A 17,917-nucleotide genomic window follows, 5' to 3' on the forward strand; every position below is an offset into this window, starting at 1 on the left:
TTAAAAATAGTACGCACCTCTTCAAGTTTTTTTTTTGAGAAATCTCGCCCGACTTTATTGGAATTCAAAGATGATCATAGGTACAACGAGTTGGTCATGGATTGTTTTTACAGGTTCATGTTTATTTTTACTTTTGGATTATTTTTTTCCATTTGAAAGAAAGAAATGTAAGAAAAAATTACAATTGCCAGAAAACATAAGGAAAGTCTTAGTGCAATTAAAAAAAAATAGTTTGTTTTTACAAAAATTTCACGTGCTCAAAAAAATTGTAATAATGTATCCGAATTTTATTTGTCATGGATTCAAAAATTGAAAACATGTATTTAAAAAGTGTTCAACATGTTTTTAGAAAATATTCAACATGTATTCATTTTGTTGTGTAAATTTATTGTTGCATTTCAACAAACATGTTTAACATTGTTTAATATATTTCTAGTTTTTATTATTATTACACAATAATTTTAATGCATATTGAACAATTTTCAGGATACAACATTAGAATTTTCTAAATATTTTTTATTTCAAGAATATAGTGAAGATATACAATAACTGTGGGTGGTTGTGGTCCTGAAAGAAAATACATAAATTAAAACAGTATATTTTAATACACGATGAACTGCTTAAATGCACATTTTTTCAAAAAAACTAATATTTACCTTTTTAAGGTACATAATAATGAAAAATAGAATAAAGATTGAAAATAAAAAATAATGTTACATTGATAATTATTGTAACTTTTATACCGGAAAAATTATGTATTATGAAAACTAAACAGGAAACTAAAAAAACACAAAAAAGGTCGAGAACGCATCAGGGAAATTATAGAGCAATATGTGGAATTTGTCTATATATAGCTTACTAGCTAATATTCATTACAAAGCATAATTCAGTTTTTTTTGGATGGAAAAGATAGTTCAGTTAGGTGGCCAGCTCATGCACCATTTAACAAGGAGATTCATGTGTCGATTCCCCTATAAAAATAAAACCAGCAGAAAATTGGAGAGCGGCGATACGTGAAGTTAAGCTCCGTTCAGAGTCACTCCGCTCCGTAACTCCGCTGCGGAGCGGAGCGGAGTGGCATACAATGGAAATACGGAGAGCGGCAAACAGGGCGCTCCGCGGCTTTGGTGACGGAGCGATGGATTGCCGAACACAGCCTTAGTCTCTATAGATTTCTAGCTAGAACATATGTGCAAAGAATTGTTCAATCTTGTTGTCACATCATGCCGGTAGAAAATCCCAAGAACACAGGTTCAAATCTTCACTGCATTTTTTCCACGTTATTTCAAGGGCTTTCGTACGTGATTAAATAAATTTCAAGGGAGTTTTTTGTAAAAAAAAACTCATGCCTGGAGCACCAGCGCATTCTTGCTCTCAACCACCGACATGTGGGCCACCGCCACGCAGACACACCACATGGGCAGGGAGTACGCTCGAATATGAAAGGAGGTACCGTATTTGCATAGAGCAGACAAGTTGTAGCATCTGTTTTATGTAGTTTACAAGTTTAGATATCAAAGTGACCGTGACACAAGTTGAGACACCTACGATGTATTTAACTCTTTTAATTAACATGAAAATTTGCAGGGAATGCCAGCATAGGTATACAATATATACTGTACTAAAATAGATAGATATATGCCCCGGTCACCGGACGATTTGATTCGATACTAGTAAAAAAGAAAGATGTGGCGTGCGACGCTAACCATGTCAGTGCCTGACGTTGCAGCATTGCCGTAGCTGTAGCCATAGTCATAGCCTCGTAGGGGAGTGGCGACTTGACGCTGTACGTTTACTTCGCTAGTAAGGAACCAGCTCAGCTGGATAGTCAAATATGGTCGTTGCAGATCATAGGGTTAGAGCAACTCCAATGGGCCGACCCAAATGAACGGCGTTTTTGCCTTTTTTATTCGTTTGGGTCGGCCGCCTGTCCATCGTCCGCCCTTTTTTAGTTTTCGATCGGCAGTGCGTCCAACGGGCCGACCCATTTCATGACCGCGCGCGTTTAAGATCATGCCGTCGCCCTGGTTTTGGCGTCCAGCGCGCGGGAAAGGTTCGCGCGCCCGGAGGAAAGCGGCCTAGCGCGCTGGTTTTGGCGCTCCAGCGCGGGAAAGGTCCGCGCGCGTGCCGCGGCCGGCGCTCATTATAAAGAAGGCGCTCCCTCTGATGTAAACCGGACCTCGATGGCGAGACTCAATCCGTTGTTGCGGCCCGACCTTTCACGACACTCCACCTTTAGTAGCAGCAACCTCTCGCCCGCGCACGCGATGTACATGAAGTAGAGGGTTTGAACCTTGCGGCCCAGCACGAGAAAACCAATCTCGACGAAGGTACTTATGCGCAAAACAATTTCCACGAAGAGAAATCGCAACACAGAGGTTTTCTAAAGATCCCTCCAAAACTTTTATTTGATCTTAAGTTATACGCGCACTTAAGTTACACGCGGCCGTATCACCCTCCACACTCTGTCCGCCGCCCCACTCTCGCCGCCTCTGTGCCACCATGTCGATCCGCCGCCTGGGCGCTTCGGATTTTCGCGGAGTCCGCGAGGGCCGCTCCGGCGCCTTCTCCTCCGAGATCTGGTTTCGCGAGAAACATCTCATCCTCGGCACCTTCGACACCGCAGAGGAGGCGGCCCGCGCGCACGACGCGGCGGCGTGGCGCCTCCTGAGGCCTCGTCGGGATATGAATTTTCTCAACGTGTCAGCAAGCATGCAAAGACCTACTAAAGTAAAGTTTGACTCTTTTATTTGATTGCTCCTTGATCTGTTTTTTCCAACGTGGTGGCCCCATCCAGACTCATTTAAACTCATGATTTTCCACGTGATAAACTTCCATCTGCGTGTAACTTTTGGTCGTTCAGGTGGCCGTAACCGTCCAAAAAATAACTAACGTGATTTATTCCCTTTGAGAAGGAAGCAAACTCTTGCACATCCATGTAGTACACAACTTGATGGTTTCTAATTGACTTTTGCTGGACCCACACCCATGCATGTGTGCTCCTTCACGTCCTGATTTAGGGGAATATAGAAACATAACTCCATACTTGCTCATTATTTGTACAACTGTGTCATGCTTAGATGCGGTGCCTACTAATCCATCTCCATCTTGAAAAATGTCTAACATATTCAGTACTAGATGAATACGTTGTTGTATCAACAGTGATCATCGCACTTAAGTTACACGCGGCCGTATCACCCTCCATACTCTGTCCGCCGCCCCACTCTCGCCGCTTCTGCGCCACCATATCGATCCGCCGCCTGGGCGTTTTGGATTTTCGCGGAGTCCGCGAGCGCTGCTCCGGCGTCTTCTCCTCCGAGATCTGGTTTCGCGAGAAACATCTCATCCTCGGCACCTTAGACACCGCAGAGGAGGCGGCCCACGCGCACGACGCGGCGGCGTGGCGCCTCCTGAGGCCTCGTCGGGATATGAATTTTCCCAACGTGTCGAGCCAGCGGGCGCAGGATCTGGCGCCTCTCCCGCGGCTTTTCACCGACGAGGATCGTCGTGTCCACCGGAGGCGGCAACGTCGCCTCGCCATCGCAGAGAAGGACGTGGAAGCCTTGGTGGTGTGGCGCGGAGGCTTCCCGCAGGACATCGTCGACGAGTGCCAGTTCTACAAGCAATTGAGGTTGGAGAGGGACGCGAGGAGGAGGGAGCGAGCCGCCTATCGGGAGGACAAGCGTTCGCGGAAGCAGGCAGCTCAATTGAAACTGAAGCTACGAGAAACGTCGGGTTGGGACTTTGAAGACGAGCAGCTTGCTGACGCCTACCTTCAGATGTCGGAGGAGGACATTACCGAGTCGGAGTCAGAAAGCGACGAGTAGTGGTCTTTTGCTTTTATCTACGTACGCTAGAACTATCCATGTATCCATTTTAATCTGAAAAAATGGCCGGCGGCGTCGGCGACGTAGTAGGCGGGCGAGGGTGTGAATCCACTGTGCCACCGACCAGCGGGCCCGGTGAGGAAAGAGGGCGAGCGCGCGCGTCCGTCTTGTGTCCGCGCCGACGCAAATCAGGCTCAACAATGGGCCGAGAATGGGTCAGCAGGCGAACGAAAGCGGACGCGCGTCCGTTTGGGTCGGCGCGTTGGACCGGCTTTTTTATTCGCGTCGACCCAAATGGACGGTCACGGACGAAATAGGTCGCCCCATTGAAGTTGCTCTTACTCCCTTCGTCCCAAACTATTGACGGATGTATCTAACGAAGATTTCCACTAACTCATTCTGCGTACATATAACTATGCCAACTAATCATATCATATGTACTCTTTCCGATCTTCTTACTCTGCATATAAGATTTTGTCTAAAGTTAATCTTTATAAAAAAATATCGACATTCACAACACGAAATTAATATCATTAGATATTCCATGAATTTCGTGAGTTTAGTATTGTAGAAATTAATATATTTATGAAGTTGTTATATGCAAAGTAAAATGACCGAAGGGTGTATAGTGGAAAAGGACTCATCTTAACATGCACCATACATTTATTCATAGTTAATAAATATTCAGCAACTATATGATAGTCAAATACAATAAATTATACGTACTTTAGTTCTAATTCTCATATTATTAATTGAAATACCAATGTTTCGTACTAACAAATCTCACAAAAAATTGCACCCAATTCATCAAATGCATGGGTATTATCTATATTTAGCCGAATTATTTGGCAGGAAACAATCGCACTACATACATATGGTAGTGATATGACGTACATGTTGGCTGTGCTTCAGTTGAAAATTCAGTGGGAAACATTACGAAATAAATATCAAAAAGGAAAATTTAAAGGTTAGTAGTTATATACAAGAGAATACATACATAGCTAAGAGGTTAAATAAACTGATGAATCTAATTTTGAAGATGCTTTTGCTTCACCCTATGTGAAACTAGGCTAGATTTTCCCAAGATATATGACATAATTGTCTAGACTAGAAATTTATTGTTAAAAATATTACTAGATATTCACAAATGTGAGGGTGCCATCTTTAACTAGTCGATAGTGGGTGGGAATTAGACTTATCCTTTCTAGATATTCACATAGCATGACATGAAATAATCTATTCTATAACCACTACAAATATATTTCCAAATAAAACATCAAATTTTTATAGGTAACACCTTTAATAATTTTAAATTAGTGGGTAAATAAATGTTATATAATATTTGAAAAGACTCATAGCCGGACGTCGCCAGGATGAGGACCCACCGCAGGGGTTTCGCGGCCAGTCCGGGAACGTCTGGGGCGGAGCGCCTATACCATTGCTTGCTAGCTTCTAAGCCACCGCTGTCGGCCGCCTTGAGCCGCCAGCGCCCACTTGTTGAACCCAATGAATTCCCGCTTCCCGCCGGAGTGACTCGGACGATGGAGCTCGGATGGATTCCTCCTTGGACCGACGGAAAGCCAGGCGAACGAAGAACTCCTCCTTGTCCGCGCACGGGACGAGGTCCCAGTCGACATATCTGAAGTTGTCGGACTCGGATCCTTGCTTGCCATGCCGGAGTTCCTCGGAGATGAGCCGCGGTTGGATCGGATCGGTGCGGAGCGGAAGTGGAGTGGCTAGGGTTTCGTCTGGATGCGGAAAGAGAGGGGATATTTGTGGGGTTGTGGTGACATCCCGAGCTTTTAGCGATGGATTGAGGGGTTCGGTTGGGTCGCATTTTCGTGAGCGGGCCATTCGCCTGACGTATAAGGGTGGTTCGAGTGGTCCGGCAAATAATTAGACGAATATGTGTATGTGTGTATAAAAATGTTTATTTCGCTTTATTAACTTGCGGTTCCACTCATTTAACACTCTTATATTTCTTCACGAGGGAGTATTTTCTAAACAACCATGGGTAAAAATGCGTAATCTTCATGGACTTAACAACATAGCAGTTTATCTGTAAGTTCTCTTCATGCCCTATATTAACACCCAGATCACAAATGCAAATGAAATGCTTAGAGCACTAAAGTTATGAACCCTCAGACAATGCATAACTTTGTTATAAGTAATGCAACAATTTCTTAATAAACATATAGGCATCGAATCCAACGGCCACAAAATAGTTTTCACCGTTGGAAATTTGCAAAGTACCAGGTCTGATGTTGAAGTAGTGCCACTACTAAATTGCAACCAAAATCCATCATCTCCAATGCACGAGACCCTTTCCAAACTAACCTAAACCCTGCATTAGTTAGTGACTAAGCGTAGTGCAATCCTGTCATCAGGAGGTGAACTTGTCAATGCGGATCTTGAGAGACATCCGCCGGGACGGTCCTGCCCCAACCAGCAGCTTGGGCGGCACCGCCAGGTACGCCAGCTCCTCGACGGCGACGGCGCCGGGCACCCTGCTGCTCGTCACCTCGATCTCCGCCATGACGGTGTCGGCCTTGCGGTTCGGCGCCGGCGCCGGCCCGCTCGCCCACACCTTGAGCGTGTACCGCGGCCACAGCATCGCCTCCGCCCTGACGCACACCGCCGACACGGCCGCGCCGGAGCCGAGCGCGCCGCCGACCATGAGGAACGCGCGGCCGTCCTCGTCCCCGACCAGCAGGCCCCGCGGCTCCAGCGACGCCGGCAGCTGGAGCGCCAGGACCTTGCCGTACTGGAAGTTGTAGACCGGCATCGAGTGGAGGGCGGTCAGGTGGCCGAGGAGCGCCGGCGCCGGGCCGGCGAAGCCGCAGCCGGGGACCGCGCAGTCGCAGGGCGCGTGCGGGCACTCGCCGCGGTGGCCGTCGAGCTCGTGGTAGGTCACGTAGCGCCCGCATCCGTCGTGGTCGCACTCGGCCGTGGTCGAGGAGACGACGGCGTCCATCACCTTGCTGCGAACGTCGAAGGCGCCGCCACACTCCGCGCAGGGCTCCGCGAGGCAGCCGCCGCAGGCCACATGCCCGCCCTTGCACTGCGCGGACCGGCCGGAGAGATCAAATACTAAGCTGCTGTAGCGGAGTCGAATCGAACCGAAGTGGAACGAGGGAGGCGAACCTGAAGGACGGGGGGCTTCAGGGGGCTGATGCAGAGGGGGCAATGGAGCAGGGTCACGTCCATCTTCACGGCGATCTCCATCCTAGAGCCGTGGTCCGCCGCCACCACCGCGGCCCCGTCTCCTCCGGCTCCGGCCGCTTGGTGCACGACCATCTCTTGCTTCACCGGCACATGGAGGAGGAGCGGCTCGGCGGCCAGCCTCGGCTTCTTGGAGCTCTGCTGGTCGCCCCCCTCCGTCGCCGCCGGTGAGCCCTCGCAGCCGGCCGCAACCTGCATCCTGGAAGAAACCCGGCCCTGTCTCTGGTGTGGGTGCGAGAGGTGGAGTGAGCACGGTAAAAGAAGAAGCAGCTGGTGAGTTATTGGTTGACAGCGGCCAGTGGAGGAGTAAAAAGGTGGCGTGCGTGGCTAGCCGTGCCTGCCATTGCCATAGCTGCACCGCGCAGCCATAGGGGATAGCCTCGTGGGGGTGCGGCAGGGTGCTAGGCCCTATTTGATGCGAAGGATTCTCACAACGTAGTGACAAGAAAAATACATGATTAAAAGTGGCACGTCCATTTGAATTCTATGGGATTTAACACAAAATGTTTGATGCCAAAAGAGAAAACAAAAATTGTAAAAAGAAGGTTAAAGTGGATTCTACTAGATTTCTAATAAATGTAGTACACATAATCGGATATAAAAAATTCCTATATGATTCTATCATTAAACCCATCAAGGCACATTCGAAGGGCGGTCGGCCAGCTATGCCACGTGGCGCATGCTGGTTGGCCGCGGTAAGAGAGTTTTTGATTATTTTGGAGATTACTTTTAGAAGATGGAGTGAGACTTTTTCCTTTTTTTAGCAAAGCTTTTACTGGCTTGTTTTTCTTTTTGAGATGGTTGTGATGTCCATATAATGCGATAAGTTTTTTTTTAATATTTTTTCGATGAAGATGAGTTTTTTTTCTTTTTTTGAAGATGGAGAATGCCCGCACAACTTTCTCTTAAGTGACTCATAACGGTGGCCCCTAACCACTAGTATGAATCAGACAATCAACATAGGAAAAAAATTCTAAGAGCTATAATCCTTCAAAAATCATATAGAATCCCTTTGAATGGAAGGAGATCTTACTCTATTGAATGGCAGTTGTGCGGTGCCAGGTAGAGCACCCTTTCACGACATCTTTAACCGATCTTCTAAAAGTCTTTAGGCCTCCTTTGGTTCAGAGGTAAGAAATATCATAGGGCTAGGAAACTTGTAGAAAATAAGATGTCCTGCATCTCAAGTCCCATGAATAGGAATAGGAAAATAGATGTCTCTTGGTTCACATCATTGGTTGACAGCTACTAGTCAAGCAGTGCAGTGCAGCTATGGTTATGGTGGAGTGCGGGAGAGTGCGCGACTTTTAGGCCCTCTTTTGATTCGCATGATTTTCAAAACGAACCTCGGATGGCCAGCCAAACAAAAAGTTTTCATTTTGGAGGAGCATGCGAACTCCAAGCAGTCTAGATGAAATCTGGTTTAATACACGCATGGGGTATTACGTTGTTAGTATCATCAACTTACATAAAGAGGCTCACCTGATTATAGAAGGCCAGAGATGACACGACCCATGTCGGCCTGGCTTTGAGGATCGACGTGGCACACGAGTTAAAAAGGGGCGGCCCAGCATGAAACGACTGCATGCCGACCAACGTTTAAAGGGCCAAAAGAGCCCTAAAAGAGCCAAAACAACCCTTAAAAGACCAAAACAGTCCTAAAGAGGCAACAAAACATTAAAAAGGCCAAAACAACCCTAAAAAGGCGCCACCATTAAAAGGGTCGTGTCATGCCCGAGCCCGACCTTAAGGTCTGACCTTGGGGATCAACATTATTCCATGGCTGCCCGAAGGCCGTTCCAACCCTTTTATTTACATGTCGTGTCGGGCATGTACGAGGCCGAAACTCTGTGCCTGCGGGCCCGACCAACAGGGTCCAACATTACAACATCTGCCAAGAGAAGACCACGTCGCCCCCTTTTGTTGTGGCCGTTCGGTCAAGATGAAACATGAGTCAAACGAACGGTGGATCGCGGTTCCCGCAGTGGCCCGTGAAAGGCTCGTCAAAACCTTGGAAAACTCGGTTGGAGGGCCCGTTGAGCCTGACTCTGGCCCCCGCGGTCCATTCCCCTCTCACTCACATCTCTTGCACACTGCCTCGCGCCGTGAGAGTTAATATCTAGCGAGTACCGATTCCTATTAGGAATCTTCTGTGAGCGTGGGACCATCGGGCCGGCCCAATGAGCAGAGTTTTGTCTCCTGTTGGTTTTTCCCTAGTTTTTGCAATGTTTGTACTACAGAGTTTTCTCTATTTTCTGGGTTTTCCTTTCCCTTTTTTTCTTTATTTTTTCTTTGCTTTTCATCGGTTTTGTGTTTCTTTCTTCGGGTTCCACTGGTTTTTTTGTTTCTTTCTTTGGTTTCGTCATATTTTTCTTTTTTAACACACATGTCTACATTTTTCGTATATAGTAGGAGATTTTTGTGGTACTCATTTAGCATTTATGAAATACATGATCAACATTTTTTTTGCAAAATATATGTTTTCTTTTCTACTTTGTTCATACACATGGTACATTTTTTTGTATACATCTAAAACATTTTTTATACACGTTTAAATTTTTAAATATATGATTTAATGTTTATTTCAAATACTTGTTTTGAACATTTTTGCGAATACGTATTAAACATTTTTCCAAATACACATTGAAGTTTTGTTTGAACTATGCTATCATTTTTTTACGCCGGATAAACAATTTTCCAAAAGTGTCACAAACATGTTGTTTGAAACGCGTGAGCAAATTTTTCTAACTGTGATACACATTGACATTGTTTTTGAATGGTACGAAATATGTTTGTTGAATTAGCGAACATTTATTTTACATTGTATAATTTTTTTTAAGAATGTCACGTACACATTTTTGAAACGCGAGAACATTTTTGAAACGTTCATACTTTTTCTGAATGGTGGAAACATTTTTTACACAGATTTATTTTCTATAATATAATATATTTTGCATTTTTCAAAATTTAAACAAAGGGAAACACACAAAAAAAAACACGCGTGGCGTCTTCATAACGTCAGCGTGAACGGACCATGTCGTAACTGGGCCGGCCCACTGGCTAGTTGCAGGCGACGCTAGCGGGCGGCGCATAGCCGCCCTCTCCCTACGGCGCGGCACGCCGCCGTCGCCGCCTCCGTTCTCGGCCGTCTCCCACGGCGCTAGCAGCCCCGGATCAGCACTCTCCTTCCAGTCCACCCCCAGCGGCGCCTCGCCATTCCTCCCTCGGCGCGGCCCTGCGGCTAATCCTAGCCCCGAGGGTTCCCGCCGCGGCGTCGCCATGGACGCCGATGCCGCCTTCAGCTTCCTCCCCCGTCGTCTTCAGCGCGTCTCCATCCCGGACTTCAGCATCCACCCCCAGGCCTCTTCGTCCTACGAGGCGGCACAACGAAGAATGGCGGTTTCCTGCCACCTCCATCCATGGCTCCTCTTCCTCGCGCGTATCTGCCGGCGGGAGACCGCCTCCTCCGTCCCCGCATCACAGATAGGTATACAAGTTCGGTCAACTGATTCAGATAAATTGATATGTTGTGGGGATCCAGGAGCAGAATCTTTTTGTACAATCACAACCTGTAGCTTGCTTTCTAGGAGCAGGAGGTGGATCTGTGATCCTGTCTTTGGGTAAAGGAAATTCAGAATTGGCAACAAATGCTCTGGAAACAGCACCTTTTCTGCTTGGATGAGCTGTTGCCTTCTGGTCTTACTTGATATCGAGTGAGAGGAAGGTTCGCTTGAACGTAGTCTCAGTGCAATTGGTAGGCAAGAAGCTCCTGCTTCATGAGCTCCACACCACAATCTAAATATTCAGCACACCATCAAAGAAAAATCTCTCACAGCGGCAATTGGATGTGGCTTTGTGTTCTTTTAGCAGGAGGTCTGTACAAGTAATCTGTGTACAAGTCCAAGTGATAGCTCATTGCTGCTTTGTTTTGCAACAAAGCTCTTATGATGGATTTGCTCCAAGAAATGAGGAGACAAAGGGAATAATACCATGGGAGTCGCATCCTCAAGGAAGTGGGCCTGATTCATACTCCCTCCGTCTCAAAATAAGTGTCTTGAGCTTAGTACAAATTTGTACTAGAGCTAGTACAAAGTTGAGACACTTATTTTGGGACGGAGGGAGTATGATTTATCTTCCAGGTACAACATCAATCCAGGGGTAGCATCAAACTGTTGAGTGTGATTGTTTTGCTGGAACCTTGGCGTGGGTTGAATAAGTTTTTGGTAAGTGTTGTTGAGTTCATTCCTGTGTTGTTAACATATATACCCACACTTGACTATAAAAAATATTAGCCAAATTCAGATTTGTTCCTACCGTAGTGTGGATTTGCAACTGTGATCATAAATCATGTTCCTACCGGTGTATCTATTTTTCTCTATATTTTCTTGTTTGCCTTTCATTTATACCTGCCGAGCATCTGTGTAACTTAGCTTGTCCCCTTATAGGGGCTGCAAGCTAGGACTATCCAGAACAGGTATGACTTCAAAGAAGCCCAGAAGTTCAATTCAAGCACATCACTAAGGTCAACACATGTGGATAAATACAAAGGCATATGATTCTTATGTAGAACAAACTGTTGCACTCACATTATTCAAAACAATACTAATGCAAGGACCATCTAAACAAGTCATTTTTCAGGAAAAGAACAGCAAAGAAATGCACCATTGAAAAGTAGTAACATTATACCAGGTGGAGTAGACAAATTGGCAGGCATGGTTGGTCCAAAGGTGATAGATAATGGACCTTATTAACGAGCATGTTAAACTAGGGAGGTAGATAAGACGACAACAACGAAGCTGCAACCAGATGACGTGATAGAAATGTGTTATAGGTTGGTTGACGAGCCACCCCTCTGTGACTCAGGGACATCACCTTTATTACCATCAAACTAGGTGGGTTTGCTTGAGCCATCCGATTTGCTGTTATCTCTGTTGTTTTTTACTTGCTGAGTATCAGGGGAGGCTTGTTCCTGAGACTCTAGTAAATCTTGTCCTGGAGTTCTCCCAGGTTTCCCGGTTCCAGACACCGGCGGTGAAGCTTCAGAACCTTGCTTGCCCATGTCTTGCGGCGATCTAATGGACTTATCACTTTGCTGCTGCTGTTGTCTCATGCTCTTCTCGGGGGCTGATGATGGCATTTCTCTGGATGTTTCTGAGCTGCGATAATATAATGTTTCATTTGTTTGCCTGCTACTATCCTTGGAAGATATCGGCTTATTCCCATCAGATGCTGGTGCTTGCTGTGGTGCAGGTGCTGCACTTTCACCAGCTGGTGATTGGCTTGGCATCCGTGGGGCTGGTTGTTGCTCATTGGTGGATGGTGATTTTCGTGGCTGTGTGGAACCACGATCATCAGAAGCCATTCCTCCTTCTGGTGGTGAAGTTGCTCTCCTTTCATCAGCTGTGATTGGAGTGCGAGGATCTCTTGTGCCAGCTGCCTGTACTTGAGGGGGTTGCATATCTGTCGACTGTGGTTTGAGTGCTGCTGGATCACTTTGCTCAAGCATTTTTCTGAGCCTCTTAGTCGAGAACCGCTCATCTTCATTGATGGCACCCTCTTTCATTGGTGACGAGTCAGATACTTTCAGATCAGCTGGCGGTGCTTGAGGGGTATTCTGAGAACCTGGCGGTAGTTCCCTGGTTGGTGCTGATGCAGCCCTCCTCTGATCAGCCTCTCTACCTTCTGTAGTGCTGTCTTTGGCACCACGGCTTCTAGCTTGTGGTGCAGTTTCATTCTGAATGTCTCTGAATGCCACATGCTTTGGCAAATGAGCAGCATCCTTTTGATCAGCTGCGGCCTTCTTCGCTTGCTCAGAGGGCTGTTGTGCATATGGAGTTTTGTCGGTGGGTTTGGGGGCTTCTTGTGAAAGCGTAGGTTTGCTAAGGGTTGCTGCCTCACCAGAAGCAGAGAGATGGAGCTTATCAGGAGCATTTTTGGATGATCCTTGACCGGGTCTGGTTGGAGATGAGGCATCTTTGGAGGTGGATTTCTCGGTATCAATTCTCTGAGACATTTTGGTGGTGCTAGGAGGGGCAGCTGGGGTAAAGAAGTTACTCGTAGTGCTTTGAACACTGCTAGCTGATCTCTGAGTGGTGGGACTTTTTTGCTTTGAGGGTGGTGGTGTTTTCTCGGTGGTGGTAAAGAAGTTACTTTCTTTTATTTGGCCAGGTGAATTTTGGCCATGAGAGGTTGTTTCTGCGGGAAGAGGTTGAACTGTGAAAGATGAGGATGATATAGTACCGCCGCTGGGTGGTGGAACCAGTATTGTCCGTGACTCTGTGCCTGTCTGCTTTCGAGGGTCTATGCGGATGGTGCGGCCGCTATATGTTGCCGGTGGTTCTGGGCCTTCTGGCTGCCACTGCCACTGCTTCTCCAGCTGCTGCTGCTGCTGCTGCTGCTCAAGTTCTTCCATTTGGTACTGCTCCTCAACGTCCTGCATATCCCTCACCACCTGCTGCCACGAGTCCCGTGCAGAGATTGTATTCCACCACCTCTGCACGTTCTTCCTCGAGTCATACAGGTAGGCGAACTCTTCGGATGTCACTATGTGATGGGTGTTTGGTAGGTGAACAAGGTCAGCAAGAGTGAACTTGTTCCCAGCAAGGAACTCGCTCTCGCCAAGCCTTTGCTCGTAAACCTCCAGGACTTCTTCCAGCTTCCTCTTCTCCCTGTCGATGTCACTCATGTCTTCATCTGGGAAAGGGAAGGCCAGGTGGCAGAACAATGCCCGGCTCGGAGGATCGAAGGCATGCTCCTCATGCCGGAGCCACTGTTCAATGGAAGCCCTCTCAAGGACATCCTTCCCCAGGAGGAAAGGATACCCACGCTGCTCGTAGGTTTCTGCTATATAGCGGCAGATTGCTCTTGACTCTGCAGTTTAGAAGATGGATTAGTGCTGTATTCTGAATTTCTGATCGAAGTTGCATCATTTATTATTCTGGTTACTGAGTATCTATAGAAAAGTCCTGCATAAATTTCACAGTAAAAACTGGGATAGTGTAGTTATTAATTCTTAGGATTAGTACACGGAAGGCACATCATTTCAGACTTACTAAAATTGCAAAACCATGATATACTTGTATTTGAAACGTTAGTTGTTTTTTCAGTGTTTCTACTGAAGAGCTTCATGAAGCTATTCATTTCCATAGCATGTTTACGAGATAATCCAAATAGTGTTGCATTTCATTTACAAACCATGATGGAGCAATTTGAAGCTAATGCTGCATGCAATATTTTTTTTAGCCAAGAGAAAGCTTTGTTGATTAACTAATAACGTTATCATAATCATTTTGAAGAAGCATTGGCACAAACGCTAGGAACCTATTAAGTATAATATCCCCTACTACATCCTGCTTCACTAGTTTAGATATTGATGAGCAGGAATACACTAGTATGCACAAACTATTGGTGTAGAGGAAATCCTGACTATTTTCACTCCTACTTGCACACAGAAACAAGAGAGGGTGTTGCTTTGGAAACCTGAATGCTAAAGAAATACAGTATATAAGCAGCTAAGCATGTTATATTGCCAGACATGAACCCCCTGTCAAAACATTCTTAGATCTCAAACTATTGTTTGTTATGTCAATTCTATTTAATTTTGCAACAATTGTTTTTTGCAGGGCTGATTCACAAGGTATAACCTGAATTTATCTCACTGGGTTCAGGTGGGTGTTGTTACATCAACCTTTCCTAGCTACTCTCTCCGTTCCTAAATATTTGTCTTTCTAGACATTTCAAATGACTACCACATACGGATGTATGTAGACATATTTTAGAGTGTAGATTCACTCAGTTTGCTCCGTATGTAGTCACTTGTTGAAATGCCTAGAAAGACAAGTATTTAGGAACGGAGGGAGTACAAGGCATGCATGCATGTTGAGAGTCTTGAGACAGGAGTCTATATCAGGTGCATATTCGAGTGAGCGTGTATATAACTTGTAAACAAACCAATTTTCTTGTAACCACACATGCTTAACAAGTAATCACAGAGTGCATCTCAACGCATTAAAATGGCTGAACTATGTAACAAGCAGTGTTACCTTGTCGGAATGTGGGTCCGTCGTAGAATGGAACCGGAACACTCCTCGTTGACTGCAGAGGCAGAGAAGAAAAACAGAAGTTGATATGAGATCAACTTGCAAAAACTCAAGAAACTGATGCTTCTACAATCTGGGTATTCCACAAAAACTAAGACAGCAAGTACCTGGAGTCTGAGTATGTCCTTGTACGAATCTTTCACAGTTTCAAACTCGATGTTTTTCTCGTACAGGCAAGCAAGCACCCTCGACACATCGGGCAGGATCATGGACTTCTCATGGTACACCTTCACAACAGGAGCTCCCGCCCCGGTGCCGAGCCCTGCCATGGTGGCCAGAGCTCTCTCTCCTCTGGTTGAAGAAGTGAAGCCGGAGCTGTATGCAAGTGAGTACTGTAAGCCCACCTTCATTTTTTTAATATAAGAAGGTCATCTGCCTCCATGAAGAAGCAAAGAGAAGATGCTTAAAGTGAGAACCAAGGAGGTGAGTGTACGGGACGATAGAAATAGATAGAGGCAGGATAAAGAAAAGGAAAAGACAGAGAACAAAGGAGAGAAAAAGCAAAAGGTAAAAGTGAAGTAAATCTGGAGGGTTTTGATTTTCGATGGTGTTCTTTAGGTGTTGCCATCATGAGGGTCACATCAGCAATGCTAAGGTACTGTCTATTTAAAGGGAAAGGGGTGAAAACAAAGTCAAAAGCTATTTCTTGGACACCGCCTCTTTTAGTAACCAATCGACTCACACGGGAAACGTCTCAAATGAAGTAACGGACACTGTTCTATTTGTTGGGTTATGTCTCGCTTTATTCATTTCTTGGCCCTTTAACCAAAGGAGATGCGGAATGCCGGTACGGGAGCACGGAGGTTTTGTCTAGGAAGGCAAGTTTAGCATCAGACCTGTATGGCCCCTTCCTTGTACCAGCCCCCCAGTCTACCAGACAAACGGGATGAGTGATGGGCATCCAGGGTGCCTTTGTTGTTTGTATCACCAGCCTGACCGACATGGGGACTTCAGACAGAGGATACCTCAGTAAATTGCCAATCACGGGCCATCTAGGAAGCATGTGCTGCAACGTAGGTAGAATCATGTGTTGTCCAAGTGTGTGCAGTTTTTGTGGAGTGAATTGAGTACCGAGTATTATGCTTCATTTTTGTGGATCAGAACCGGAACGAGTTAGAATAGAATGAAGCATAACACTATGAAAGTACTAAGCAAAGTATCAAGTATTCAGAGAGTTTGCAGTCCTGCTGGAGCGATGGGGTTCTTGTTTCCTGTCACCCTGGTAAATTCCTCAGTTTGTCGTTGTAGCTTATTTCAAGGTATAACTATCACAAATGTTATTTCTTTTCCCCTTATTTTTCATGATTTAACATCTGGAGGCTGACCTTTTGTTTTCCTCTACCTATGTCCCTGCACAATAGGGTATCCAACATGTCTTTCTTCTGGTCTGGCTGCACGTGAAGCTTCTGTTGGGAGCTCAAGAGCTCCTGTAGATTCTGAGTGGGCACTCTTTGTACCTGTCGAGGATTTCATATATGTACGTCACATCTGCATGATTCTTTGAACTCTTCTTACCTGGCGACCTTGCACTTTTCAGCATTGAGTGTTATTATCATGCGTCTTAGTTGTGTGTACACTGTCACTAGATTAAATTGGCAGTTAACTTGATTAGTTGTCTCCTTCCTAAAAACCTTACTGTGAAGCTGAGTAGCTGACCACTTGTACTTTAGTGTAACCAGCATCATATGTGGCGGGGTTACTTCAGGAAATAATCTGCAGTTGATAGCTCATCATGGTGGATGGGCGTCTAGCCCAGTGGCAAGAGCGTGGCTGTGCGCCTTGGCTTACTCAAGTTCAAATCATGTGCCGCGATGATGATGAAGACATGGAAGAAGGAGGCTGAAGACACATAACCCGGAAGCCTGTGTGCTGGATGTGAAAAATGTCTTTTGATAAACTGGGTTTGAGGAAGTGTGGGAAGGCTGTGCGTTGGGTGGACAAAGGAAGAGCGCAGGAAGTCCCTAGTACTAATCACACATTAGCGGCAGCTACAGGAAATCTGCAAGGATATTTCATATTCATTCCTGCCAATACATGACGTAAACAGAGTAGCTTACTTTAGTTCGGAACCAGTGTTCAGTATTTGTGTTGTGTGCCTCGCCAAAGAAAGAAGTACTGTATTAGTGTCCGTCATGCAAGTGACCCGGATACCAACAAGAGCGTAAATTTTTTCAACTGTATCCTTCGTTCTCCATCTTAATTTCTTTTAGTGCCTGACAAAGATAGTTTGTATGCCCCTTTTCGCCCATAGAATGTGCTCGCCTGAAGTTATTTTTCCCTGGCTTTGCTGCAAGAAGGACAGAGGAGGAATCTGTTATTCCCTTAAACCTCCATCCCTAGAGCACATTCATTTTCTTTCATGGCTCAGCGCCGCTTAACTCTTGGACTCTGAGACTTTTCTCCAGCTCGATGTTGGACGCACGGTATGACTCAAGCTGTTCAAATAGGCTTTTTAGCGAAAGGAAATCAATCAAGTCGTTGTAGTATAGTGGTAAGTATTCCTGCCTGTCACGCGGGTGACCCGGGTTCGATCCCCGGCAACGGCGCTTATTTTTTTAGCTAGTTCTGGACATTGGTATTTTGCTTCAGCATCAACATCAACAAAGAAAAAAGTTACCGAACCTCATCCTCCTTTTTTTTGACAGTAGCCTCACCCTCCTCTGCTCGTTTTTTTTTGAGACAAACCTCCTCGGCTCTGCTCGTGGTACACGCACGTACGCCAATCTGCATTCCGATTTTTTTTTAGCTCTCGTTGTCGTTGCCCGAGCC

At 45.9% G+C, this 17,917-nt stretch overlaps 2 protein-coding genes, 1 long non-coding RNA gene and 1 other non-coding gene across 8 annotated transcripts; 2 read left to right on the forward strand and 2 right to left on the reverse strand.

The window, feature by feature from the left end:
• Positions 1-5,881: 5,881 nt before the first annotated feature.
• On the reverse strand, positions 5,882-7,406 carry LOC123077006 (E3 ubiquitin-protein ligase SINA-like 4). The gene is made up of 2 exons (XM_044499181.1): positions 6,972-7,406; positions 5,882-6,888 (listed from the first exon to the last, which is right to left on the reverse strand). Exons 1-2 carry the CDS (start codon positions 7,245-7,247, stop codon positions 6,211-6,213), a joined length of 954 nt encoding a protein of 317 aa, XP_044355116.1. The 5' UTR covers positions 7,248-7,406; the 3' UTR covers positions 5,882-6,210.
• A 2,690-nt stretch (positions 7,407-10,096) lies between these two features.
• On the forward strand, positions 10,097-17,380 carry LOC123077009 (uncharacterized). 5 transcript variants are annotated; one of them, XR_006436348.1, is made up of 7 exons: positions 10,097-10,536; positions 10,637-10,803; positions 10,917-11,272; positions 14,672-15,225; positions 15,322-16,407; positions 16,510-16,625; positions 16,819-17,380. It is a non-coding gene; the product is annotated as an uncharacterized lncRNA (long non-coding RNA). The 5 variants fall into 5 exon arrangements; XR_006436345.1 differs by having other exon boundaries at positions 10,097-10,803; XR_006436346.1 differs by having other exon boundaries at positions 10,637-11,272.
• LOC123077008 (nucleolar protein dao-5) lies at positions 11,587-15,498 on the reverse strand. Its single transcript, XM_044499182.1, has 3 exons — positions 15,256-15,498; positions 15,092-15,143; positions 11,587-13,919 (listed from the first exon to the last, which is right to left on the reverse strand). The coding sequence occupies exons 1-3, from the start codon at positions 15,496-15,498 to the stop codon at positions 11,938-11,940; spliced, it is 2,277 nt and encodes a 758-aa protein (XP_044355117.1). The 3' UTR covers positions 11,587-11,937.
• A 242-nt stretch (positions 17,381-17,622) lies between the features above and the next one.
• On the forward strand, positions 17,623-17,694 carry TRNAD-GUC (transfer RNA aspartic acid (anticodon GUC)). The gene has a single exon. It is a non-coding gene; the product is annotated as a tRNA-Asp (tRNA).
• The last annotated feature ends 223 nt before the right edge of the window (positions 17,695-17,917 follow it).

Source organism: Triticum aestivum, chromosome 3D (assembly GCF_018294505.1).
Source record: "Triticum aestivum cultivar Chinese Spring chromosome 3D, IWGSC CS RefSeq v2.1, whole genome shotgun sequence".
In the NCBI taxonomy this organism is placed as follows: domain Eukaryota; kingdom Viridiplantae; phylum Streptophyta; class Magnoliopsida; order Poales; family Poaceae; genus Triticum; species Triticum aestivum.